This window comes from Natator depressus, chromosome 5 (assembly GCF_965152275.1).
Source record: "Natator depressus isolate rNatDep1 chromosome 5, rNatDep2.hap1, whole genome shotgun sequence".
Classification (NCBI taxonomy): Eukaryota; Metazoa; Chordata; order Testudines; family Cheloniidae; genus Natator; species Natator depressus.
This window is the reverse complement of record NC_134238.1, coordinates 128169294-128195983: the sequence shown is the minus strand read 5'-3', so window position 1 is coordinate 128195983 and position 26690 is coordinate 128169294. Positions and strand designations below refer to the sequence as shown.

Sequence of the window (26690 nt, the reverse complement as noted above, 5' to 3'; positions counted from 1 at the left end):
ACGATGATATGCGACAGTCTGAAACTGACAGCAGGATGAAATGCCTTCTCTCTCCCTTTGACAGTTGGAAGGGGAAGCCACACCCTGACCTCTTAGCCAGAGGGAACATCACCTTAACAGCAGCCCCTTGCAGATGGACCCTTGGAGGATGAGCTGAGTGTAACAAGAGAAAGTCGAGGAGATGGGTGGATCTCCAAAAAAGTAGGGAATCGGACAAAACAAAAACCAACCAGCATTCTTGGGATTATGTGTCTGCTATCAGTGGTTGCAGAAATAACCCTCCTGTTCCAAACACACAGAGAACGATGAACACCCAAAGGAACACCCTGTCTATCACCATAGCCACGTATTTCCAGTCATCCTCCACCTGCAATGCAGAAAAGAAAGGATACACCACATTAAACATACTATACATGTGATGGGTTCATTTGATCCCCTGCTAGAAAGAACTGTATTGAGTAAGGGGCTTGTGAGCGTCGGGAAGAAGAATATACACGAGCTATGAAATTTACAAAAGTGACTTGCCTCAATTTTTGGGTGCTCAAAGGGGCCAGATTTCCTGAGGGTGAATACTCAGCCCTTCAATGTGCCTAAAGTTGGGCTGCTCTCAAAAGTCACAAATGACTTTTGAAAAATCTTGGACACAACTGCAAACCCTTGGCTAAGTTTGTTGCATCTCCTTTAAATAGGCACATCAGCTGCAAACAACAGAACCAGGGTAGATGATAGCCGTAGGTCAGATTCTGTGTCAAGTACACCCATGTAAATCCAGGGTAACTGATGAACTGGAGAGCAGAATTTGACTCTAAGACTTCAAGGCAGGGAAAAAATATGGGCTATAAGAATCAATCTCATTAGTTCAGGATTAGGATAAAAACCAAAAAGCTCAAAAACCTACAAAAGGAAAGAGTAAAAAGGTTGCAACAAATAAGAAAATAGAGGCAATTAGTCAAACCCTGCTCTCAGTTACACTGTTGGAAATCCAGTGAAGCAAATGGAGTTTGTTCCCCCAGATTTCTACTGGTGTAACAGAAGAATTTGGCCCAATGGCTGATTCAAGAGACAGTTCACATCTGCAGCCTGATTCACCACTGTGATATTCCAGAGTTATCCTGGTCAAACTCCACCAATGTCAGTCCAAAATGGGGAATCAGACCTGTAATGTATAGCAAAGTTCTTAAATGATTGAGCCAAGCATGTCCTCAAGTGCTTTCCTGAATCAGAGCCTAAGTGCTTTCAGTACAATCAATGGACTACACACCAAACAGGATGCTATTGCCCTTTAAAATCCTGCCTTAAACCATCGCCAGCTATTAGTAGCAAAACCATTAAATTAAAAGTGAAAACAAAGCAGCAGTAGCACTTATGTCAGGCCGCAGACCGGCGTGGTGCATTTTTTGGCCTCTGCCCTGTTCTTACGATATTTCTGGCCAGCACATCAGCAGGATCTACTGGCACTCACATGAGAGAGGCTGTTTCTGCAAGATTTCGAGCCCCGTTTTGCTGATTCAACAAGTTCAGAAAGTAACTATAAACCATAGAGAAGCTGTATCCAAACCAAACTGACCCACGCAGGCCTTCTGAGGCTCCTTTTCACTGGTACTTAGCCCTGGAATATTAATTTTTTTGTGGCTAACTCTGAGCTGACATTGTCCCTTTCATGTCTCCTTCCCTTTTCAGCAGCCTTCTCAGTTTTATATGCAGGGTTGTGGTAGCCGGGTCTGTCCCAGGATAGCAGAGAGACAAGGCGGGTGACGCAAAATCTTTTAGTGGCCCAAGATCTGTTCGGGGAGAGACAAGCTTTCAAGTTACCCAGAGCTCTTCGTCAGGGCTGGCAAACTAACGCTGAACGTTGCTGCTAAATGCAAGGTGGACCAGATGGACCTACTCATGCAAAGCCATCTGCTCCAACTTGCATTTAGCTGTGAGGTTCCCTTCCCAGCCCAGAAGAAGAGCTCAGTGTAAGCTCGGAAGCTTGTCTTTCTCACCAACACAAGTTGGCCCAATACACGACATTATCTCACCCACCTTGTTTCTCATTTTTAGGGCACTTTTTCTCCTTCCAAAGGTTGCTGCTGTGCTCTGTGTGAGTGCAAATACAGCCGCTTTTACAGCCCCAATTCCTGTAACCCTTTGTCCACATTTCAAAGTGCTGCTGTTCTTTTGACACCGGCTTTTGACACCTTCCAGCCTTCTCTCCATGCTGGGCCTGAGCAGCAAGCGGTGTTCTGATGAGTACGAAGGGTTAAGTCAAAGCTTGCCCAAGAATTCCCCCCCCCCCTTTGAACTGAAGCAAAATTCCCCAGGATGCAAAGCTGCTGTCATCTCAGGTTAGCTGAAATGCATCAGTGAACCTGCCCTAGTATAGTCCACAAGCACTGGTTACAGAGTTTGGTAATGCAATGTTACACTGTGGAGGGAAAGACATGCATGCCACACCCTTTCAAAGGGTGGCACAGCCCCCGATCCAGCATTCACTTCCTCAGGCTCCAGGCCGCACTCTGGCCTAGTGTGCCAGAATTCCTGGGGGTCCTGCTGCAGAGTGGCAAGCCAGGGCCATAGGCACACCGCACATGGGATAGCGTTGGTCCCAGCCCTACACCATGGCCCTGACCCTTCTTGGGCTGGCAGCAGCTTTCAGAGCTGAGCTGTCTGGGACAGCTGACACCCCTTAGAGCTATCATTTCAGGCTGCCTGCAGACTCAGGCAGGCATCAGTGACAATAGGTCATATTTCCAGGTTTTTCTTGGCATCCACCAGGGCTTGAAACAATTTTTTTTTAAATGACAGTTGGGACTCTGAGCTCATGTGACTCCAGGAGCCTTAGGTATGGCCTGTTATGCCTCTGCCTTAATCTGGCCCTGCTCAAAAGCCCCTACCCTTCTGGGGAGCCAGCTCCTTCAGACCCACAATCTGGCCCTCTGCTCACCTTCTCTGCAAACGCTGGTGGCCAGATGGTCAGCTGGTATAAACCAACGAAGCCGAATTAAGTTCAGTGGAGCTGCCCTGATTTACACCAGCTGAGGATCCGGCCCTTGAGGTCCTAGAATTCTAAACTGTGCCCTCAGAGCATCACATCCTATGACATCTGTCTCGGTTCGGATAAAGATTCATTATTCTGCACAAGCAAACCCATTAGCCGAACACTGAGTCTTGTTTTTAAAACCCTTCTTATTTTTAGCTACTTAATCCCTCCACCCCCAAACCTGTTGAGAATCCCAGGCAGAGGGAGGCGGGGCTTAGCACTCAGCCCTCAGCTTGGCTTCTGCTGAGGAGCCACCTAGCGTGATGGCTTTTGTGAATCCCATTCCATTCTAAGGCACCTACTTCTCCCCATTTGTTGCATATGGAGCTTAGGCACATAACCCAAGCTTTGTTAATCCCAGTGATCTTCTAAGGGCCTAAACGTGACACTCAGCATCACTACACCTACGTTTCTTGGTGACTCGACCGCTAAGTGACTTGCCTGAGGGCACACAGGACGTCTGTGGCAGAAGTACGAACTGAATCCAGGTTCTGCACCTTAACTGCCAACCCTCCTCTCAGCACTTTTTAAGACTGAGCCCCTTGTGAGTGAGGGGCGTAGAAGGAAGCATTAGAACCCATTATAACTGCTGTAAGAAAGAAGCATGCAAGGAAGAAAAGCCCTTTGAACTCCCAGCAGAGGAGTCCTGAGTCTGCTACACAAGATTACAGCGTCAGTTAAAGCTTGCCGGGAAAGACACAGGCCACAAATAGTAGACTGAGGTGATACTGTGCTGGGATTCTAGGGAAGAAGAAGGGTTTCTACAAATAAATGGGCAGGAAGAGAGGTGCTAGTAATGGATGTGGGTGGCAAAGTCTAAGATACCCTAACCAAAGAGAAAGGGTTGGACAGCCATGAAGAAACTGAGACCTCTGCAGCCACAATTTTCAAAACAGCCATTAGTGATTTTGGTACCTCTGTTTTTGGGAGCCCAACTCGAAACCCCTTAAAGGGGCCTTATTTTCAGAAAGTGACCAGCATCCACCCTCTGAAAATCAGGCCCCTTTTAAGGCGTCTCAAGTTGGGCCCCCAAAAATGGAGGCTCCCAAAATCACTAGCCACTGAGGAAAATGTAGGCCTATGAAAGCGCTGGTGTCATAAATATAAAGGGAAGGGTAAACCCCTTTAAAATCCCTCCTGGCCAGAGGAAAAATCCTCTCACCTGCAAAGGGTTAAGAAACTACATGCTTCCTTAGTGGACCCCAGTTTAATCAACCCAGAGATCCAAGTGACGATTCAACCCTTCAAGTCCAACTCTTTCAATTTGCCTACAGCCAAGTTGCCTGTCCAGTACCAGGGCTGGTCAGGAACGTGGACTTTTGCAGTCTATGATGATTATCCCATCCCCATGCTGTTGGGAGAAGACTTGGCCAATCATGTGAAGCAGGCCAAGAGGGTGGGAATGGTCACCCGCAGCCAGGCTAAACAAGCCATGAGGCCTAGCTCTGTTCCGGAAACTTCTATCAGGACCTGGTCAGAGGTGATGGACCCGGACCCCAGGCCAATGTCTGCAACAGCAGTAGTGGATCCAGTCCCAGAGACCCAGATGGAACCAGTCCCAGAACCGGCACCAGCAGAACAACCAGCACCAGACCCATTGCCAGCACTGAATCCAGTACTTGCAACCTCAACACCAGAGGGCCCCACCGAACCTGAACCGGCAGCAGCCCATAACCCTACACAAGAGGCTCAGCCAGAGCCTGAACCCCAACATAGTGTCCCAGCGGAGAGCAGTTCACAGTCAACGGAAACAGCCCCATCCCCTACATCGCTTCCAGAGGGACCAAGCATAGGTCCTCAATCCAATGAGGAACTGATGTCTCCAGCATAAAAGGGAACAGTTCCAGACCGAACAGGAAGCAGATGAAAGCCTCCAGAGAGCTTGGACAGCGGGACGGAGCAACCCACCGCCTGTCAGCTCTTCTAATCGATCCAGGTTTGTTGTAGAAAGAGGACTTTTATACAAGGAAACTCTTTCTGGTGGACACCAGGAAGACTGGCATCCTCAGAGACAGTTGGTAGTTCCAACTAAATACTGGGCCAAGCTCTTGAGCTTAGCCCATGATCACCCTAGTGGCCATGCTGGGGTGAACAGGACCAAAGACCGTTTGGGGGCATCATTCCACTGGGAGGGAATGGGCAAGGATGTTTCTACCTATGTCCGGTCTTGTGAAGTATGCCAAAGAGTGGGAAAACCCCAAGACCAGGTCAAAGCCCCTCTCCAGCCACTCCCCATCATTGAAGTTCCATTTCAGCGAGTAGCTGTGGATATTCTGGGTCCTCTTCCGAAAAAGACACCCAGAGGAAAGCAGTACATACTGACTTTCATGGATTTTGCCACCCGATGGCCGGAAGCAGTAACTCTAAGCAACACCAGGGCTAAAAGTGTGTGCCAGGCACTAGCAGACATTTTTGCCAGGGTAGGTTGGCCCTCCGACATCCTCACAGATGCAGGAACTAATTTCCTGGCAGGAACTATGGAAAACCTCTGGGAAGCTCATGGGGTAAATCACTTGGTTGCCACTCCTTACCACCATCAAACAAATGGCATGGTGGAGAAGTTTAATGGAACTTTGGGGGCCATGATACGTAAATTAGTAAATGAGTACTCCAATGATTGGGACCTGGTGTTGCAGCAGTTGCTCTGTGCCTACAGAGCTGTACCACATCCCAGTTTAGGGTTTTCCCCATTTGAACTTGTATATGGCCGTGAGGTTAAGGGGCCATTACATTTGGTGAAGCAGCAATGGGAGGGATTTACACCTTCTGCAGGAACTAACATTCTGGACTTTGTAACCAACCTACAATACACCCTCCGAACCTCTTTAGCTCTTGCTAAAGAAAACTTACAGGATGCTCAAAAAGAGCAAAAAGCCTGGTATGATAAACATGCCAGAGAGCGTTCCTTCAAAGTAGGGGACCAGGTCATGGTTTTAAAGGCGCTCTAGGCACATAAAATGGAAGCATTGTGGGAAGGGCCATTCACGGTCCAGGAGTGCCTGGGAGCTGTTAATTATCTCATAGCATTCCCCACCTCCAACTGAAAGCCTAAGGTGTACCATATTAATTCTCTAAAGCCCTTTTATTCCAGAGAATTAAAGGTTTGTCAGTTTACAGCCCAGGGAGGAGACGACGCTGAGTGGCCTGAAGGTGTCTACTACGAGGGGAAAAGTGCTGGTGGTGTGGAAGAGGAGAACCTCTCCATGACTCTTGGGCATATGCAGCGACAGCAGATCAAGGAGCTGTGCACTAGCTACGCGCCAACGTTCTCAGCCACCCCAGGACTGACTGAACGGGCATACCACTCCATTGACATAGGTAATGCTCACCCAATTAAAGTCCAACCTTACCGGGTATCTCCTCAAGCTAAAACTGCTATAGACTGGGAGATCCAGGATATGTTAGAGATGGGTGTAATCTGTCCCTCTGGAAGTGCATGGGCATCTCCAGTGGTTCTAGTTCCCAAACCAGATGGAGAGATACGTTTTTGCATGGACTACCGTAAGCTAAATGCTGTAACTCGCCCAGACAACTATCCAATGCCATGCACAGATGAACTATTAGAGAAACTGGGATGGGCCCAGTTCATCTCTACCTTGGACTTAACCAAGGGGTACTGGCAGGTACCGCTAGATGAATCTGCCAAGGAAAGGTCAGCCTTCACTACACATCTCGGGCTGTATGAATTTAATGTCCTCCCTTTCGGGCTGCGAAATGCACCCGCCACCTTCCAAAGACTTGTAGATGGTCTCCTAGCGGGATTAGGAGAATATGCAGTCGCCTACCTTGACGATGTGGCCATATTTTCGGATTCCTGGGCAGAACACCTGGAACATCTACAAAAAGTCCTTGAGCGCATAAGGGAGGCAGAACTAACTGTTAAGGCTAAGAAGTGTCAAATAGGCCTAAACAGAGTGACTTACCTTGGACACCAGGTGGGTCAAGGAACTGTCAGCCCCCTACAGGCCAAAGTGGATGCTATCCAAAAGTGGCCTGTGCCAAAGTCAAAGAAACAGGTTCAATCCTTCTTAGGCTTGGCCAGTTATTACAGACGATTTGTACTGCAATACAGCCAAATCGCCGCCCCTCTGACAGACCTAACCAAAAAGAAACAGCCAAATGCCGTTCAGTGGACCGAAGAGTGTCAGAAGGCCTTAAACCAGCTTAAAGCGACACTCATGTCTGACCCTGTACTAAGGGCCCCAGACTTTGACAAACCGTTCCTAGTAACCACAGATGCGTCCGAGTATGGTGTGGGAGCAGTTTTAATGCAGAAAGGACCGGATCAAGAATTCCACCCTGTAGTGTTTCTCAGCAAAAAACTGTCTGAGAGGGAAAGCAACTGGTCAGTCAGTGAAAAAGAATGTTACGCCATTGTCTATGCCCTGGAAAAGCTACGCCCATATGTTTGGGGACGGCGTTTCCACCTGCAAACCGACCATGCTGCGCTACAGGGGCTTCATACCACCATGGGAAATAGCAAAAAACTTATTCGGTGGAGTTTAGCTCTCCAAGATTTTGATTTCGACATCCAACACATCTCAGGAGCTTCTAACAAAGTGGCTGATGCACTCTCCCGTGAAAGTTTCCCAGAATCAACTGGTTAAAATCGTCCTTGAGACGTGGAAAATATTGTTAGTCTTTATGTACTTGGTAGTATATTTAGAGGTGCATGTGTCTTATTAACTCTGTTTTTCCTAGAGCTCCAGGAAGAAATCCCAGCCAGCGTTTCACCCTAGCTGAGATTTGGGGGGCGTGTCATAAATATAAAGGGAAGGGTAAACCCCTTTAAAATCCCTCCTGGCCAGAGGAAAAATCCTCTTACTTGTAAAGGGTTAAGAAGCTAAAGGTAACCTCGCTGGCACCTGACCAAAATGACCAATGAGGAGACAAGATACTTTCAAAAGCTGGGAGGAGGGAGAAAAACAAAGGGTCTGTGTCTGTCTGTATGCTGCTTTTGCCGGGGACAGAACAGGAATGGAGACTTAGAACTTTTAGTAAGTAATCTAGCTAGGTATGTGTTAGATTATGATTTCTTTAAATGGCTGAGAAAAGAACCGTGCTGAATAGAATGACTATTCCTGTCTGTGTCTTTTTTGTAACTTAAGGTTTTGCCTAGAGGGATTCTCTATGTTTTGAATCTAATTACCCTGTAAGGTATCTACCATCCTGATTTTACAGAGGTGATTCCTTTACTTCTATTAAAAGTCTTCTTGTAAGAAAACTGAATGCTTTTTCATTGTTCTAAGATCCAAGGGTTTGGGTCTGTGGTCACCTATGCAAATTGGTGAGGATTTTTACCAAACCTTCCCCAGGAAGTGGGGTGCAAGGGTTGGGAGGATTTTGGGGGGAAAGACGTGTCCATACTACGTTTTCCCAGTAAACCCAGATAAAGTTTGGTGGTGGCAGTGGAAATCCAAGGGCAAAGGGCAAAATTAATTTGTACCTTGGGGAAGTTTTAACCTAAGCTGGTAAAAGTAAGCTTAGGAGGTTTTCATGCACGTCCCCACATCTGTACCCTAGAGTTCAGAGTGGGAAAGGAACCTTGACAGCTGGTAAGGGACTACTTGGGAAATCTGAACCTATGTACACGGGTGGGTCCAGGCGGTGGGTCCATTCTAGGAGTGAAGTCTGTAAACATAGAGACAACGGCAGAACCCTGAACACTAAGCAGCAACACTAAACAAACCACTCCAAACAAATCTGGTAGCTTTTTGGAGAGGTACAGAACAGCACTGGTGACTTCAATGGGACAATTCATGCACGCAACCGCTCCCTGCCGGGAGTGGAAGGTTCACAATGCAGCCCAGGCAGTGCGAATAACCCTCTTACCTCTTTAGTTTCGTTTTGGCTCCTCATATTTTCAGCGATGAACTGAACACTGCTGATTACCTCGCTGACTTCAGCGGAGTACTCGACGGGCTCCATCCCCCATTCCATGGGCTGAGGGCTCAATCTTCTTTTGCCGGTAGCAAGTTCGTTCATCTTGTCACAGTGGCAGCATCTCCGCTCCTTGTATAATTTAACGTCTCCATATTGCTTCATTTTGCCAGATTTAGTGGGAAGCCCTTTTTTACTCTTTTTAGAGCTGGCTTCCTTCTGTGGGTCTAGAGGTCTTGTCATCATCAGGACTTTAGGCAGGAGCTTGAGAAAGACGCTTTTTACCCATTTGGGCATGGTGTGTGTGGTTGGAGTCCTGTAATGGATGTTCAGCACAAACACTGTGATGACAATTGACAGGGTCACAAATATCATGGTGAAGAGCAGGTATTCACCAACCAGTGGAATTACCAGAGAGGTTGATGGGATTGTCTCTGTGATCACCAACAAAAATACAGTCAGAGAAAGTAGCACTGAGATGCAGAGGGTCACCTTCTCCCCACAGTCAGAGGGAAGGTAAAAGACTAACAGAGTTAGGAATGAAATGAAGAGACAGGGAATGATCAGATTAATGGTGTAAAACATGGGTAGCCTTCGGATATAAAAGGAGTATGTTATATCTGTATAGATCTCTTCACAACAATTATATTTTATATCGTGTTTATAGCCAGAAGCATCAACTATTTCCCATTCACTGTTTTCCCAAAGGTCATTCATATCCACTTTGGATCCAATAATCAGGAGGTCAATTTTGGCTTTGTCATATGTCCAGGAGCCAAACTTCAGTGAACAATTCTGGTGATCAAAGGGGAAAAATGTGATATCCATAGGACAGGAGCTTTTAAAAATAGCAGGTGGAGTCCAAGTGATCACCCCATCATATTTAAGAAGAGCTTTGGTCTTGCTTTCTACTTGAAAATCCCCAACAGCACTAGAAATACAAATGACACAAGTGTAAACAATACGAACAAGGAAGTGAAACAGCACCTTATATAAAACGGTGATCTTTGAAAAATGGCAAACGTAAAAAGCATTATACTTGTTATACAAGACGATATCAGGTTTCCAAATTTTATCTGCTGGCACCCGGACAAATTCAATTCCACCATATTCCATTGGATCCCATTGCAATTTATAGTCATTCCAAATCTAAAGGAAGGAAAAATAATTATTTTAAGCCTAGTGTTTTCAACTTGTGCTTAAAGATTTGCCTGGAAAAGGTGCAGTGCACCCCTAGGAAGCTAAGGCCCAGAACTTTGAGAGCTTTGGGATGCAATGCAGCCTCTTAAGTTAATTAACTTAACAGTCGTGCGTACAGTATACAAGAGTACTGCTGATGTTTACGCCATCCTCACTTGCATAGGGTTATGGCTCTAACTCCTGTGGATCATTGCTGTGGCCTGTCTTCTGGCTTGCCGTTGCTCCATAGCCACCAGCCACGTTGACCTATGCAAATCTTGTGTGGAGATCCTTCTCCCATGCAGGCAGGAGACATGGGGCCTGCTGTCCTTATGATTACAGTACTGCCTAGAAGCCCAACCAAGGTCAGGGTTGTACATACACATACAGGACAGTCCCTGTCTTGGAGGATTTACAGTCTATATGGACAAGGCAGACAAAGCAAGGAAGGGGAAACAAAGGCACAGAGAGGGGAAGTAATTTATCCAAGGTCACCCAGCAAGTCAATGGCTGAGCCAAGAACAGAACCCAGGTCTTCCGAGTCCCAGACTAGTGCCCTTTCACTGGAGCACACCACCTTCCTGTGGGGCTCACAGCCAATCCTTTAGTCCTACCTAGCACAGGAGAACGCCTTTGCTGGGCCACACAAAGAGTGCCATTAAACGGAATGGCTGAGCTTTTCAAAGCAGCCTAAAGGAGTTAGGCACCCAAACCCCACTGAATTTCAGTGGGAGTTGGGCACCTTAACTCCTCTTTTGAAAAATCACAGTCCCTCTGTACAGACAGACACACACATAGAGGAGAGATAAACGATGTCTCTACCCTGCTAGGAAAGCATACAAGTAAACGTTACCTCCTGACTTCTTTCAGTGGAACAAGTATCTCTCTTTGGTGGCCACAGTTCTTTTTGTTGGAATGAAGGGCAAAGAGGCTGCAGGAAGCTACGCAGGCAGTGCAAGTGTGGGTTTATGCAGGAAGAAACGGGTATGCTGTTGAGCAACATCACAGTTTACCTGTCTGCACAATTGGGAGCACAAGCTAATATCTCCCTGAATGTTTGGAAAATCTGATAAAATACGTTTGCTCTGTGAAGCACCCAAAATTATTGGCTTCCAGATTAATCAGGCATTTAAACTGCTCTTTGGAAATTATTCCTCCCTGTGTGCAGACCTGCATATTCAATTGTCCCTACTGTGCATAGGCCAAGCCCAATGACATGAAATGTAGCAGATGAAATGCACGGTAACACACTTGGTGGAGAACAATACACAATAGAAATGTGGGAGAACCCTTTACATAATTGCAAATATTATGGTACTTAAGTTATAAAACATTTCAAATGTGCCCCTGGTTAGACTGAGTTCTCTTGATCTGTGGGCTGGTCTACACTACAAAGTTAGGTAGTTAAAATGTCATGCTCCATGCAATGTAATTAAGATGACCTAAGCCTCAGGGTAAACATTGCTACGTTGACAAACAAATTCCGCCAGCAATGCAGCGGCAGTGTTGCTGCTGCAACGTTTCCAGTGTAGACCTAGCGTGTATCTCTGAAGACACTATTACAAAAGAGATGTTTATTCTTTAGATCGAATTCATGCCAACACACACATTCAAATCCCAGGGTTGGTGCAAAACACATACTGATGCACAATTCTGACACTTACGTGTCGCAGCCACAGGTTGGTTTCCATAATCTGATTGACTTCATCCTAGAGATAAATAAATAGATGTACACTTTTCAATCCCACAAATCAATTACAGCATCCTGAGACAGTTACAGGTTAGCCCAACACAGACAGAAACCAAAACACATACAGGTCTTGATCCAGCAAAGTACTGAAGTACATGCCTAACTTTAAGCACACAAGTAGTCCCATTGTAGTCAGCGGGACTACTCAGACACAAAGTTACACAGGTGTTTAAGTGTTTTGCTGGACTGAAGGTTTAATGTACTGCGTCTACACAATACAATATACAATGCAATGCATTCTCAGCTTTAAGGAAAACTGCACCAGTGTAACTACATCGATGCAGTCATGCCAATGAAAATCTCTAACGTAAATGTACTCACTCTAGTACTGAATTTAATGGGTGTTGGATTGGGGCCCTAGAGAGAGAGATTGCAGAGGCTTGGGAACATGCGTTAATTGCAAATAGCAGCCTATCTATGAGACACTTAGGCCCTTTCTACACTACAGCTGCTACAGTGGCACAACTACGGAGCTGCCGCTATGCCAGGTAGGAGAATAGCATGGTTGCTTCCTGCATTGACAGAAGGGATTTTTCCCATTGGTGTAGTTAATTCACCTTTCCAAGAGGCAGTTAGTAGGATGACAGAAGAATTCTTCCATAGACCTAGCTGTGTCTACACTGGTTGACCTAACTACAGCACTCTGGGTGTAACATTTTTCATTGACCTAAGTTTTAGGTGTAGACCAGGCCTTACTTTGGGTGGGTAATAAAAGTTAAGCATTTGGGGCCAGACTTTAAAGGTATTTGGGTACCTAAAGAGGCAGCTAGGTGCCTAAGAGGATTTTCAAATGCACCTAGGCCCATTGGGAGGCAGGTGCCTAGGCACTTTTGAAAACCCCACAGGTGCCCATGTATATCTTTAGGCACCTAAATACCTTGGAAAATCTGCCCCTTAGTTGATAAAATCCAAGAGGCTGGCTTATGATTTTTCAATATCCAAAAATATAGCCCCACTTATGTGTCAGTGAGTGTTTGTGAGAGAGAAAAAGATAACAGAAAAATCCCTGAAACCCAGAAAAGTTACCTTTAAACCATCCACAAAAGTGTACAGTTTAATCAGATTCTGCACTTGTACATCTTGGGCCCTTAACTCAAGAAACTTCTAATCATCTGAGCCTTGAAGATTACAGAACTGTGTCTATACAACGTTCAAAGAAAATCATAGAATCATAGAATATCAGGGTTGGAAGGGACCCCAGAAGGTCATCTAGTCCAACCCCCTGCTCGAAGCAGGACCAATTCCCAGTTAAATCATCCCAGCCAGGGCTTTGTCAAGCCTGACCTTAAAAACCTCTAAGGAAGGAGATTCTACCACCTCCCTAGGTAACGCATTCCAGTGTTTCACCACCCTCTTAGTGAAAAAGTTTTTCCTAATATCCAATCTAAACCTCCCCCATTGCAACTTGAGACCATTACTCCTCGTTCTGTCATCTGCTACCATTGAGAACAGTCTAGAGCCATCCTCTTTGGAACCCCCTTTCAGGTAGTTGAAAGCAGCTATCAAATCCCCCCTCATTCTTCTCTTCTGCAGACTAAACAATCCCAGCTCCCTCAGCCTCTCTTCATAAGTCATGTGCTCTAGACCCCTAATCATTTTTGTTGCCCTTCGCTGGACTCTCTCCAATTTATCCACATCCTTCTTGTAGTGTGGGGCCCAAAACTGGACACAGTACTCCAGATGAGGCCTCACCAGTGTCGAATAGAGGGGAACAATCACGTCCCTCGATCTGCTCGCTATGCCCCTACTTATACATCCCAAAATGCCATTGGCCTTCTTGGCAACAAGGGCACACTGTTGACTCATATCCAGCTTCTCGTCCACTGTCACCCCTAGGTCCTTTTCTGCAGAACTGCTGCCTAGCCATTCGGTCCCTAGTCTGTAGCGGTGCATTGGATTCTTCCATCCTAAGTGCAGGACCCTGCACTTATCCTTATTGAACCTCATCAGATTTCTTTTGGCCCAATCCTCCAATTTGTCTAGGTCCTTCTGTATCCTATGCCTCCCCTCCAGCATATCTACCACTCCTCCCAGTTTAGTATCATCCGCAAATTTGCTGAGAGTGCAATCCACACCATCCTCCAGATCATTTATGAAGATATTGAACAAAACCGGCCCCAGGACCGACCCCTGGGGCACTCCACTTGACACCGGCTGCCAACTAGACATGGAGCCATTGATCACTACCCGTTGAGCCCGACAATCTAGCCAGCTTTCTACCCACCTTATAGTGCATTCATCCAGCCCATACTTCCTTAACTTGCTGACAAGAATACTGTGGGAGACCGTGTCAAAAGCTTTGCTAAAGTCAAGAAACAATACATCCACTGCTTTCCCTTCATCCACAGAACCAGTAATCTCATCATAAAAGGCGATTAGATTAGTCAGGCATGACCTTCCCTTGGTGAATCCATGCTGACTGTTCCTGATCACTTTCCTCTCATGTAAGTGCTTCAGGATTGATTCTTTGAGGACCTGCTCCATGACTTTTCCAGGGACTGAGGTGAGGCTGACTGGCCTGTAGTTCCCAGGATCCTCCTTCTTCCCTTTTTTAAAGATTGGCACTACATTAGCCTTTTTCCAGTCATCCGGGACTTCCCCCGTTTGCCACGAGTTTTCAAAGATAATGGCCAAGGGCTCTGCAATCACAGCCGCCAATTCCTTCAGCACTCTCGGATGCAACTCGTCCGGCCCCATGGACTTGTGCACGTCCAGCTTTTCTAAATAGTCCCTAACCACCTCTATCTCCACAGAGGGCTGGCCATCTCTTCCCCATTCTGTGATGCCCAGCGCAGCAGTCTGGGAGCTGACCTTGTTAGTGAAAACAGAGGCAAAAAAAGCATTGAGTACATTAGCTTTTTCCACATCCTCTGTCACTAGGTTGCCTCCCTCATTCAGTAAGGGGCCCACACTTTCCTTGGCTTTCTTCTTGTTGCCAACATACCTGAAGAAACCCTTCTTGTTACTCTTGACATCTCTTGCTAGCTGCAGCTCCAGGTGCGATTTGGCCATTTGATTTTGAAAATGGCAAGGTCTGTACACACATGAGACGTGTAAATGGCTATTTGCATGTGCAACCTCTCTGATTGCACATGCAATTGTGTGTGTAAATTATGTGCCTGCAATTGTGCTTTTAAACTTATAAAATCAGCACCCATGTATCTATTAAGCATTCTGTAATTAATCTTACCACATTTGCAAGCTGTGTAATTGCCACTTCAAAATGTACTGTCACAGGATCAGATACATTTTCCACCGGTCTGATGAAGTGGTTGTAATGGGAGAAAAGTTTTTGAAATAACCGTTCTTCTGGTTCACATGCCGAGCAACCTGTATTGACAAAAATTAACAGAAAGCAGTTGCTGAAGAGGCAGGAAAAAGGAGAGAGAAAATTTCAGGCCTGATTTTCACTGGGTCCTCAACCCAGCTTCCACTTGTTAATGCAGACTTTTGGTGCACTAACACTTGAATGCTCAGTTTTGATAGAAGATGGCTTATTAAGCTAGCAGATAAAGGCATAGCAAGGTCCACTGGTCAGATGCTGAAGCTAGACAAATTCTGAATAGAAGTAAGATGCAACTTATTAGCAGAGAGTGTAAATAACCATTGGAACAACTTGCCTAGGGATGTGGTGGATTAACCAATTGTGACAAACCAGGGTACAATCTAGACTAATGAGCAGCTGTGTCACCTCTGGCCTGCAACCTTGGGTGCCTTACAATGCCTTGCTGAAGTAGCTCCCACGTGGGTCGCTCACAAACAGCCTTCCAGCATGCAAGCCACACCCTGAGTGTCTGTGTGTAACTGCAGCCTGCCAGCCACACTTGGGTTACACTCTGGCTCTCACCAGCCTGGGTTATATTGCAAGGTGACCCCAACACACCCCCAGCCCTCTCCTGGACAATACAAGTTATTTAAGGTCTGTTATTTCTTTAAAAGAATAATATGCACACAATTTGCCATCCCAAAAGGAGTTTCCAAGACACTTTAGTTTAAACACACTAGATTAGATAAACCAATAAAACACATTTATTATCTACAAAGAGAGATTTTAAGTGAGTACAAGTAATGAGGCATAAAAGTCAGAAATGGTTACAAGAAAAATAAACATAAATTGCTTACTGATGCCTAACTTAACAAACTATATTAAATTCAAAGCAAAGTTTTCTCACCACATGCTTTCAGCAGTCTTACTGAACAAACTTCTTAGGTCAGGACTCCTTCTCTCAGAGTCCAACCAAGGCTTCCTTTGTCACTTCAGGTGCCGTGAAGGGCAGGAAGAGAGAAAGGGGCCCTATGGGGTGTTTGTTCCTCCTTTGTATAGTTACAGACCCTCTCTTGAAAAACATTTCCAGCTGGGCACTAGGAGAGAGAGTCTATGTGGAAGGATGTTCCCTGCTGCTTTTTTCCTCACCTGTTTGAGCTTCCTTTGTTTCCCTTCCTGCCTGATGACTGTTGTTAGGGGGCTTATTCCTTCACCCACTTACTTCCCTGGTCCTTCTCGCATGAACAGAGAGCAACAATACCCGAAGTCCAAAGGTGCAAACAATTCGATGTTTATTGGGGTGAACTTCCAGCAAGCATGATTCCAGTTTCCTTCCTTAGTATCCTCCTTCCCAGCTCTGACACCACAGAGCCCTACACCTGTGTCCCTGTTCCCATTCCTGCCCTTAGCCAAACATTATTCCAATTTCCTTACCCCCATTCCCTGTTCCCATTTCCCCCTTTAGCAAAACATGATTGCAATTTCCTTACCCCTATTCCCTGTTCCCATTTCCCCTCTTTAGCAAAACATGATTCCAATTTCCGCACCCCCATTCCCTGTTCCCATCTCCCACACCCCACCCCCTCCCACCCATGCCCACTCACTTCCTCATCGACTACAGATTATATAGTAAAACTTGAGTTCTGCTTAGCTATACCTTAACCAATCATTTTCCTGAAATTTAACTAACCAATCCTAACATATTGTAAAATGATTATGTAACCAATTATATCCCACCACTTTAATTAGTTTACACCCAGCAAAATTAATTATACAGCAGACAGGAACAATCACAGAACCAGTCAGAGATTATACAGACAAACAATAGCAAAGTGGGAACTATAATGACAAAACAATACAGAAGTGAGGATTTCACATCCCAGTATTGATAAGTGAGTTCTTGCCAGACAGGATGCTGTTTCCTTTTACATTTTCTAGGCACTTCCCTTTCTCTGGAGGTGATAGGCATTATCAGGACAGGATTGTATTCCTAACAGCCCAATAGCACCTTCTTTCAATGTGACTAGTTTGGAATGTGAGGATGTGACCGGTCACTTCCTAGCTTCTGGCTGCCTCTGCTGCTTAGCCAAAGGCCTTAGCCTAAGAACAGGGCCTCAGACAGTCACAGTAAGAGAAGGCCCTTACACCAGCAGACAGTGATTTTGATTCTTTCTTTTATACCTCTATAACTAGTCAAGTGATAAGAATACACCTAAATTCTTAGAGTATAGGCCTTTACAGACAGGCCTGAATATCTATATCCTAACAACTGTTTACTGCTTAAATGCAAATTAAGCAGAGCACACATTCCTTTGTTTAGAACAGACTTGTTTGCCAAACCTCAGTTTGGAACATGTGTTAATAACAGCACACAGTGGAATCTTACAACCTCGCATATAATGTTGCCACTCATATTTTACCAGGATGATACTGATCAGCAAGTTATGAGTTTTCAAATGCTACCTTATGAGGTATACTTGTACAATGATTATTACAATAGTGTGTAGGGTGTGAATGCAGGGATGCATTCTGTCACACCATCACTTGAAGTCTTTAAATCAATATTGGATGTTTGGTGCTATTATGATTATTATTAGAGCTGGTCGGAGAATGGAATTTCCATTCAGTGAGAAAGTCTAAAGTTTTGAATGTTTTTTTTTTCATTCTGAATTGGAACAAAAAGCTGTATTTTCATAATTTCCTGTAACATGAAAATCCCTCCAAAATTTCAGTTCAGAACTATCAAAATATTTCAGTTTGGAACTACTGAAACATTTCATTTTGATAAGGGCAAAACATTATAGATTACATTTATTTTATATTAAACTATTTTAATATGAAGTCAAAACAAAAAGGAATTGAAAAGATAGACAAAATGAAATGTTTCAACATTATTGAAACCAAGAAACTCAAAATAAACTGTTTTGACTTTTTTCCCAGTTGAAAATTTTGTCAAAATCTTACAGCAAAAAGTGTGCCTATGAAACCTTTTGATTTTGATGAAACTGCTTTTTCCAACAGAAAAACTGTTCCATCTAGCGTTGCCAACTTTCTAATTGCACAAATCCAAACACCCCTGCCCCGCCCCTTCTCTGTGGCCCCACTCCCCACTCTTAAACCTCCTTTAGCACATGCACAGGCAGGGCCACACTCAGCTGCAGAAAGACACAGATACTGAGATCAGCTATGGGAAGACTCAGCTTAAGGGACTTGCTCCAGCACTCAGGTGCCCACCTCCCTTGGAGTGCAGACCCAAAGGTATATTGTCTTGCACTACATAGAAAGATCTGCACAGCGCAAGCTCATAAGAATTTGCTCCCTCCCTCAAAGTGAAGAGAGACATGCACAACTTCTTCCCCCCCAGTTAGAAATTGCACAAACTGGGTTTTATAATAAACAAAACAACTTTATTAACTATAAAAGGCAGATTTTAAGTGATTATAAGGGATAGCAAACAGAACAAAGCAGATTACTGAGCAAATAAAACAAAACACGCAAACTAAGCTTAAGATCTTAAAGAGACTAGTTTCAAGAAAACAACAAGGAGTCTGGTGGCACCTTAAAGACTAAAAAAGTCTTTTAGTCTTTAAGGTGCCACCAGACTCCTTGTTGTTTTTGTGGATACAGACTAACATGGCTACCCCCTGATACTTGGTTTCAAGGAGTAATTTCTTACCCTAAATGTTCTTTTAGGCAAGTTGCAGAGTTTCCATAGCTTAGAGTTCCAGGTATTTCTCTTTACAGACTAGACTCCTGTCTTATTCTGGACTCACCACTGCCTTTTCCCTCAGGTTAGTTCCTTTGTCTATTCAGGTATTTTGAACAGTCTTTCTTCTTGGGCAGGCAATGGAGGAGAGTGCTGTTTGCCTTTACATAAGGCAGGAATCTTTTGTTTCCCCAAACTTGACCTCCCACTCCTGTTAGTGGAAAATTACTAGAAGTCCAAGATGGTGTTTAGTACCAGGTGACAGGACCACCTGACCTAGTAGTGTCACAGCTACATCCCAGGATGACTCTCAGGAAGGAGAGAGATTAGTATCTTCACAGTCTTGTTGTTTCTTCCTAACAGCCCACAAAGGCTGATAGCCTGTTGTCTGGGAGGGTGTTTCCCAAGTACACACCCGGTTGTAATTATTACTTACATAGTCCATATTCCTAACTTTATATACAGAAATGATACATGCCTACAAATTGGATAATTACATTCAGTAACTTATAACCTTTCCAATGATACCTTACAAGACCAATTTTGCATAAAATATATCGCAGTTATGCTATATACATAAGCATATTTCTATGAAGAATATGCATTAAACGTCACAATATGCACTTACAGTATATAGTCCCTTTCGTCTAGCATCTCAAAGCATGCAAGTCTTTACAGTGACTCAACAAGCAATGAACAAATCCCAAAAGGTTCAGAGATTCTGTATTGATAAGCAGTTCAAGTTCAAGATGTTTACTGATACCAGTTAGTCTGAAAAACTGGGCAGGAAATATTTCTGTCCCCTAGTCTTCATTTTTAAGCCCCCCTTCCTAGTGAATAACACTAGCACCTGCCTTTGGTGATGTTCACAGCTTTCCAAAGCAGCAGCTGCAAAGTGAAGCTAAAATGATTTGTCTATTTTACTTCTGCCCACAGGGTTCTCACCAGCAGCAGTGAAAATTGACAGACTCTGGTCAGTTTTCACTCTGCTACAGCTTGCAGATGCTGTAAACTGCACCTGAGGCACTGTGTGCCTGCAGACTCAGGAAGGCAGCACTGCATCAGTTACACTCAGGTCACATTTGAAAGAGTATCTTTACAACAAGACTTAATTTTAGTTTTAAAATGAAAGTTTAGATTGTGCAGGGATTCACATAACTTGCCTAGGAAAGCATCCTCCTTGGGTGAATGGGTCTTTCAAGTGATTCCTATAATGTAATACCCAAACATAATATGTTTCATAAAGTGTCAGAGCTTGCTCCTCACACTTAGCAAATCCAAGCTGGCAAGGCTGGATTTCACATCACCTGGGACATCAACAGCCATGGATCTATTGCAATTCTTAGAGCACTGATAACTACACAGAGAAATAAACCACACCTCCTCCTCTCCTGTTCTAGCCAGCCTGCCCTGGCCGGGCATCCAGCTGAATCGACCTTGTGATGCGTTTTTTAAATGCTATTAAACTGTCACATTAGGAGCACTCCTTGCCCAAAATACATTGTATACCTTTGCAAAAAATAAGTGAAACAGTAAATAATTCAGTGGACACCAAACTCCTGGTTAGCAGGGTTTGGATTTAGGTCTGTGGAGGTGAAAACGAACACATTCAATGTACCCCTTGGATCTCCAGCCAAAGGCAAGCAGTAACCACAGCAGGTAGTTAGGCATGTAAAGGGCTCTTTAACACACGTCCGCTTTAGGAGCCAACTGCTAATATCCTGGGACTAGCTACTACAACATAGCACATAGCAAACTATATCACCCTGGACACTCCCTTTCTTAGGCCTGGATTGGGAGCAGTTCCGTGCCCAGCTCCAGGGAACATCAGGCTCTTTGGCTCTGGAGACCCTGTGTCTCCTTGGCTGCAAGGCTTCCCTGGAGCCCCATTCAGGAAAGGTCTAGCCAGCAGCTGCTCCCACGACGCTCTTCAAATGGGCTGTAAAAATATGACTGAGCCTACTGCCACCTCTGTGAATCTCTGCACTGGCTGTCCTCTCTGTTCCCTCATCAAGCTCAAGCTTCTAGTTCTCACAGTCAAGGCATTTCAGAGCTCTGTCCCACCCATCACACTGCCCTCTTCTCTTATCACATCAGTCCCTCTAGTCCAGCAGCACTGCTGGCTGTCCCAACCTCGATTCTGGTTCTCCTGCAGCTATCTTCATGCTTTCTGCCTGTCACATATAACCATGGTACCTCAAAGCCTGGAAGTAGGAGTGGGCTCAGATACCAGATTGATGCAGGGCAAGCATGTAGATGTATAACTGGCCAGAACTGACAGCAAGCACTCTGGAATTGTTCTCAGCAGCTGTGGCTGGAATGGCACTGTGGGTCAGACTATTCAGGACATTGCAAGGGGGAGGGGGCAGCCAACCCTCTGACTCCATCCCCAGCACACTCAGATAGGAAACCATCCATTCCCAGGAGCCACACCAGCTGGGGGATGAGGCGGGGAAGAGAGAAAGAGTGTGTGTGTGCAGGGGGACGCGAGAGGTTATACCAGCACCTAACTCTGTCCAGCCTTGCCCCTACCCCAGGTTCCCAGGCTGGCTGGGCCAGCTGGACAACAGGGAAGAGGGAGGCAGCCGATAGTTTGGTGCAATTTGATTTTTTTAAAAAGCAATTCACAAGACGTACTTTGGCTGTTCTGCTTTGCTGTTTCCCTGGCCCATCCTTTCTGACCCTAAGCTCTTTGGGAGGTGCAGTCCCTGGGCCCAAGTCTCCAGTGCAGTTGGGATGCATCTCTTCAGTGGAGCCAAGTAGCCCTAAATTCATTGTAAGTTGGCACCGGATGACTCTTTGTGCAACTGTCCTACAGAAGTGACCTCTGCCTAGAGGATCCTCCAGTGGGACAGAACCGGTGTAGCGCTTCCTACAGCAAGGCCCTCCTCCTGGCCAATGGTACGCAGGACTGCATGTGGCCAGGTACAAGGAGGCATAGCTAAGATATTCCTGCATCTGGCTGATCCCTGTCAGCTGTAATGGCCCCTGGGAGTTGCTGACAACTGATGTAGATCGGATCAGCCTTTAAGCTTCTCTAGTTTACACTGGAGACTGGTCCAGCACCTGGATGGTTTAAGAACTGGAAAACCACAAAGTGGGCTTAAAAGAACCTTTGCTTTCCCTGCCCCGCAATCTGCACTGAGTGCTGCTCAGCCAGAGAGGAGACTTGCAGCCTCAGTGGCTGTTCTGCACGTAGGACTGGTGCCTCTGCGCACCACCACACTACCGACATGAACTAAAAAGAGTAACACCAACGTCTGAATTGCTTTGGAAATGAAGGGTGGGGCTGGGGAGCCAGCGCAGGCCTGAGTGCTGAAGTTCTGTGCTCACAAAGGCCCCTCAGGAGGGGGACAGTGTGGAAGAAGACTGCAGAGTGGCCCCAGGTAGAGGGTATGGCAGCAGCCTAGCCCAGAAGTGCCAAAGGCCTGTGTGACACTGGCAGACCAGGTGCCAGCCCATGCCAAGGCCCCAGGCCTCACTGAATGCTGACAAATGCATAGCTGGGAACCAGTCTGGCTCCCTGTGCGTTAGCATTATCAAAATAGGTACTAGAGGTTCAGTTGATAAGAATGTGTCTAGACTTTATAAAGTGCTTGTAGGATGCTGCCTGTATTAATCTCACCTATAACCTCTATAGCCCATGGTATAAAGTTATAGGGAGCGTTTGCATTGTAAGCCTCTGTAATTGTGTAACTCACCAAATAGGAAAAGCAGCATTGATTAAGGTATAGTGCTTGTCTAGCACCCAAGATGGCCTATTGAAGGCAAATGACGTATTGTGTAGCATCAAAGGACAGAGACTTTGCTGATTGCATTGCTAACTCTCTCCAGGAAGAGACACAGATGCCTGAATTCCTCACATCAGGGTTTATTACAACTCTCGATCACCTTTTGAAACCATACACTGAAGTCACTGGTGTATCTATTGCCTGCTTTACATAACTCATTCTTTTCCCTAACTAATAAACCTTTAGATAATTTATTGCAGGATTGGACACAGGCATTGTCTTTGGTGTGAGATTTAAGGAACCAATTGATGTGAGGTAAGGGTCCCGTCTCTTGGGACTGGAAGCAACTTGAATATTTTGTGACCATTTATCACATAGTCCAGCTGGCCTGGGTGGCAAGATAGACGCTCCAGTCTAAGAGGACAGTCTGTGACCCATTATAAGACTATTGTAGTACTTTGGGAGTTCACATTTGTTTGTGGGTTGGTGAAATCTAATTTCACACAGTTAGGGGTGTCTGCCTTGAGCCAGACAGTGTGGATAACTGACACAAGGAGGAAAGGTCAGAACTATAACAGGCACCAAGAGCTACTGCTGGTGTGTGAGTGTCTAGGAGCCGTGACTAAGCCAGTAAAGTCCAAGAGCTACGAGTCTTTTTGGAACCTGGTGATGCACCCCCTGGTAGCAGGTAGAGAGACAATCTCGGTCCTTTTCTCTAAAGTCTTGTCTACACATGGGATATTTACAAAAGGAATTCTCATTACTGTTATCACCAGTTCTTCTACAACAATGTTAGCACCCACTGGAGCCCTAGCCCTGGAGAGAAAGAATAGTCCAGCGGTTAGGGTACTAAATGGGTGCGGGCTGTGCTTCAGACGTCCTGTGTGACCTGGGCCAAGGTTTTTAGCCTGTCTGTGCCTCAGTTTCCCATCTGTGAAGTGGATATAATAGCACTGCCCTTCCTCACAGGGGTGTTGTGAGGATAAAAAGCTTACAGAGCATGAGACCCCATTACTATGGAAACAGGGAACATACAAGTACCTAAACCATATAGACAGGTCAGCTCAGGCTCCTGCAGTTGGACCTGCAGTTTTACCCCTGATTCGACTGTACTTACTGCCAGCAGGTTTAAATAACATGGCGGTAAAAACAGGTCACTAGAGCCTTGTCTACACTAGGGCTCCCATAAGCACTGAACAGATCCTAAGAATAGCGGGAACTGTTCTTTAAATCAACGTAAATGTTCCATCTTAGGAGTAGGTAACACTTACATCTTCAACAGGTCACGCCATAGCCAGACATGTAAATGAGGTGAACAAGGACAAATATTATACGCACATCTATCCTAAAGCAGCCCACTGCAAGGCATTCCATTGCTCAGATCCTAAGAAGATCTCATACACTTGTAGATTTATTTCAAGGGTGCATCTATTATCCACCCAATAGATTACATCCATTAAGGCCAGAATTTCACCCACTAGCCCTGCAGCAAACCCACTGACTCACTGTTGAACTGAAGCACATCTAAATGAAAGACTCCCACACTTGATTTCAAGACTGCCACTGATGGAGAATTTACCTCATTCATTGGCAAACTGTTCCCAACTCTTAAATAGCCTCATCTAAACATTTGCGTCTTACTTTCAATGAGATCTTTGCTGACTTCAGACTCCAGGTATGGCTCAAACTGAGCTATGCAGCATGACATTGTCAAAAGGAGACGTATCATTTGTAGGCCCACTGTTGCTACATTTTTATACCAATATTAGAATCTGAAATGTTGGTAAGTAGGATTTTTTCTTCCATTTATGGACAGACATTTTTAACATTCCACCTGTGACCTTATATTTTGTTATGTCTAACCTGAAAATTCTCGAAAAGATGGTTCAAATCAATGATTATATATTCTTTATGTTTACATATTTTTTGCATCTACTACAAACTAAATGCAATCTCTTTTTCAGCTCTCCTGTCTCTTTGGTCAGTGTCCCGTGAAACCATGCTCTATGTAGTTTGCAAGTGGGAGAATGAGCTGCTCCTCAAAGACTCTTGGGACAAAACTCAGTGTTTCCCCACACTATTTCATTTGCCTGTAAGGAAGAGTGAGCAAAAGCGACACCTGCCAGCCAGAGTGACAGAGATTAAAGAGGAGCGAGGTCTGAATGAGATCAAGAAGAGCATGATTGAAATATTCTGGATAAAGTACAATATCTATTGGCTTTTTAATGGCCCTGGCCCTAGATCTATAAGCTAAAGTAACATTTTGAAACAAGATGTTGTTCAGCAGGTAGGTGTTCCGAGCTTCCCCAGTTCCAGTGGTTTCATTTATTTTCACATTTGTCTCAATGTTAAAACCCATTTTATTTGTACCATATAAAGCAATACAGTAATTCACAATAATGGAGTCCTGGTAACTATGAAGGGTGGGATTTTCCAAAGTTTCCAAGTCACTTGGGAGCACACGTCCCTTTGAAACTCAGTGATGGCATCTGGTCTAAAGTCATACAAGTGCTTTTGAAAAATGTATCACACAACTGAAGCTAAATGAATATTTAGTGAGAAACCTCTAACTTTCATAAATTTTAATACAAAACATGCAAAGAACCCTACATCTTTAGCCCTTGTTAGTTAAGCAGTGGCTTAACACTAAATCACTTTATCTCCTATTTTCCATGATACTCTAGAGGTATTTTCTCATTGAATCAAACGAGAATGAAATCTTTTAAGAAAAAACATTCTTAAAATTTGGTTTGATAAACAATCACATTTAGTATACTGGACTTTTACACAATAAGGTTATTTTAAGTTAAACAATTGGTTAAAACTTTCAATCAAGTTGAATCCAGGAAAATAGGAGCAGGAAAGGGCTAAATAAATTTCTCAGAGACAAGATAAAAAGAAACCTACCTTTAATCAAGGACATGAACGCATATGCCCACAGACAGAAGCCGGAGTAAAGAAATCCTAGACACTTCTCCAAAAGCATTATCCAAAAAGTACTACAACTCCCTTTTGAGACGAGAGGTTTGGAAAAGCAAAGGAACAGGACAGAAGGTGCGTGCGACCCTCAGTTCTTGAACGGTCTCGGTGATGTAAAGACGTATTTCAGTTCTGCATTCAAAGCAAAATCTGCAGCCAGAGGATCACTGTCGCTCTTACTACTGCCAGGAGAAGAGACTTCATGCTATTTGCAGAAAAGAGAACAAACCTGATCAGTGTCAGGTGAATCACCACATTTCCAGCTGCTCTCCACCCCTTCCAGGGTGTGTGTGACAAAGCAAGAGCCGCAGGGGAGCTGTGTTTGTGGGAGGGGGTCGACACCACCAGCCCTTAGGAAAGCCAGACAGCACTCCCACTAAGTTGACAACGTTTGCCCACAGGCAGCAGCTCTATCTATTCTTTGGTGTGGCTTCTACACAGATCCTGCATGTTAAACTAGCAGTATATGCAGGTGAACCCCCCTCACTTTTCTAGATGGGGAGCTTTTCTGCAGAGGGAGAAGTGATATTCTCTAGGTTCAATAATCAGAAACCATCGGAACATTGAGACAGATATTGCATTCCATGCTATAACGGCTCATTATAGCATCGTTATTATTGTCCAGCAGAGCCCACAATGTTTTCCAGACATTCGAGAAAGATGGTCCCTACCCCAGCAGCTCACGGTTTCAATGCCCTGCTATAGTTTTCTAGTGTGGTTCATGTATCAATAAACCACTGGTACCGGAGGATTCACAGAGGAGTATTGAAAAACCATCAATTATTAATTTGGCAGGAGCGCCTAGCAGTCCCAACTGAAAGCAGGGCTCCATTCCAGCATACATCATATTTATACAGAGTAGGAGACAGCCCCTTGCCCCAGGCCCCAATCCTGCAATGACAGACACATGTATGACTTTATGCACAGTGCGTAATGCCATTGACTTCACCCACCCACAGCATATTAAGCACGTATGTCTCTGCAGAATAAAGGTTTACAGAGACAGGCCAGGTAAAAGAGAAAAGAACCACCTTATTTTACAAATGGGGAACAGAGGCACCAAATGTGTTTAAAGAAACCTCTGCATAATAACTTCCTATCTAGACCGTTGTTCTAAAAAGAATCCCTGTTGTGTGAGATCAATGCAATATAAATGACTGGATAAAACAAATACT

The 26690-nt window shown here is 44.9% G+C and overlaps 1 protein-coding gene across 1 annotated transcript; it reads right to left on the bottom strand.

Annotated features, from left to right (window-relative positions):
* Positions 1 to 244: 244 nt before the first annotated feature.
* CHRNA6 (cholinergic receptor nicotinic alpha 6 subunit) lies at positions 245 to 25636 on the bottom strand. The gene is made up of 6 exons (XM_074952149.1): positions 25444 to 25636; positions 15025 to 15164; positions 11749 to 11793; positions 9945 to 10054; positions 8858 to 9836; positions 245 to 367 (listed from the first exon to the last, which is right to left on the bottom strand). The coding sequence occupies exons 1-6, from the start codon at positions 25520 to 25522 to the stop codon at positions 245 to 247; spliced, it is 1476 nt and encodes a 491-aa protein (XP_074808250.1). The 5' UTR covers positions 25523 to 25636.
* Positions 25637 to 26690: the final 1054 nt, after the last annotated feature.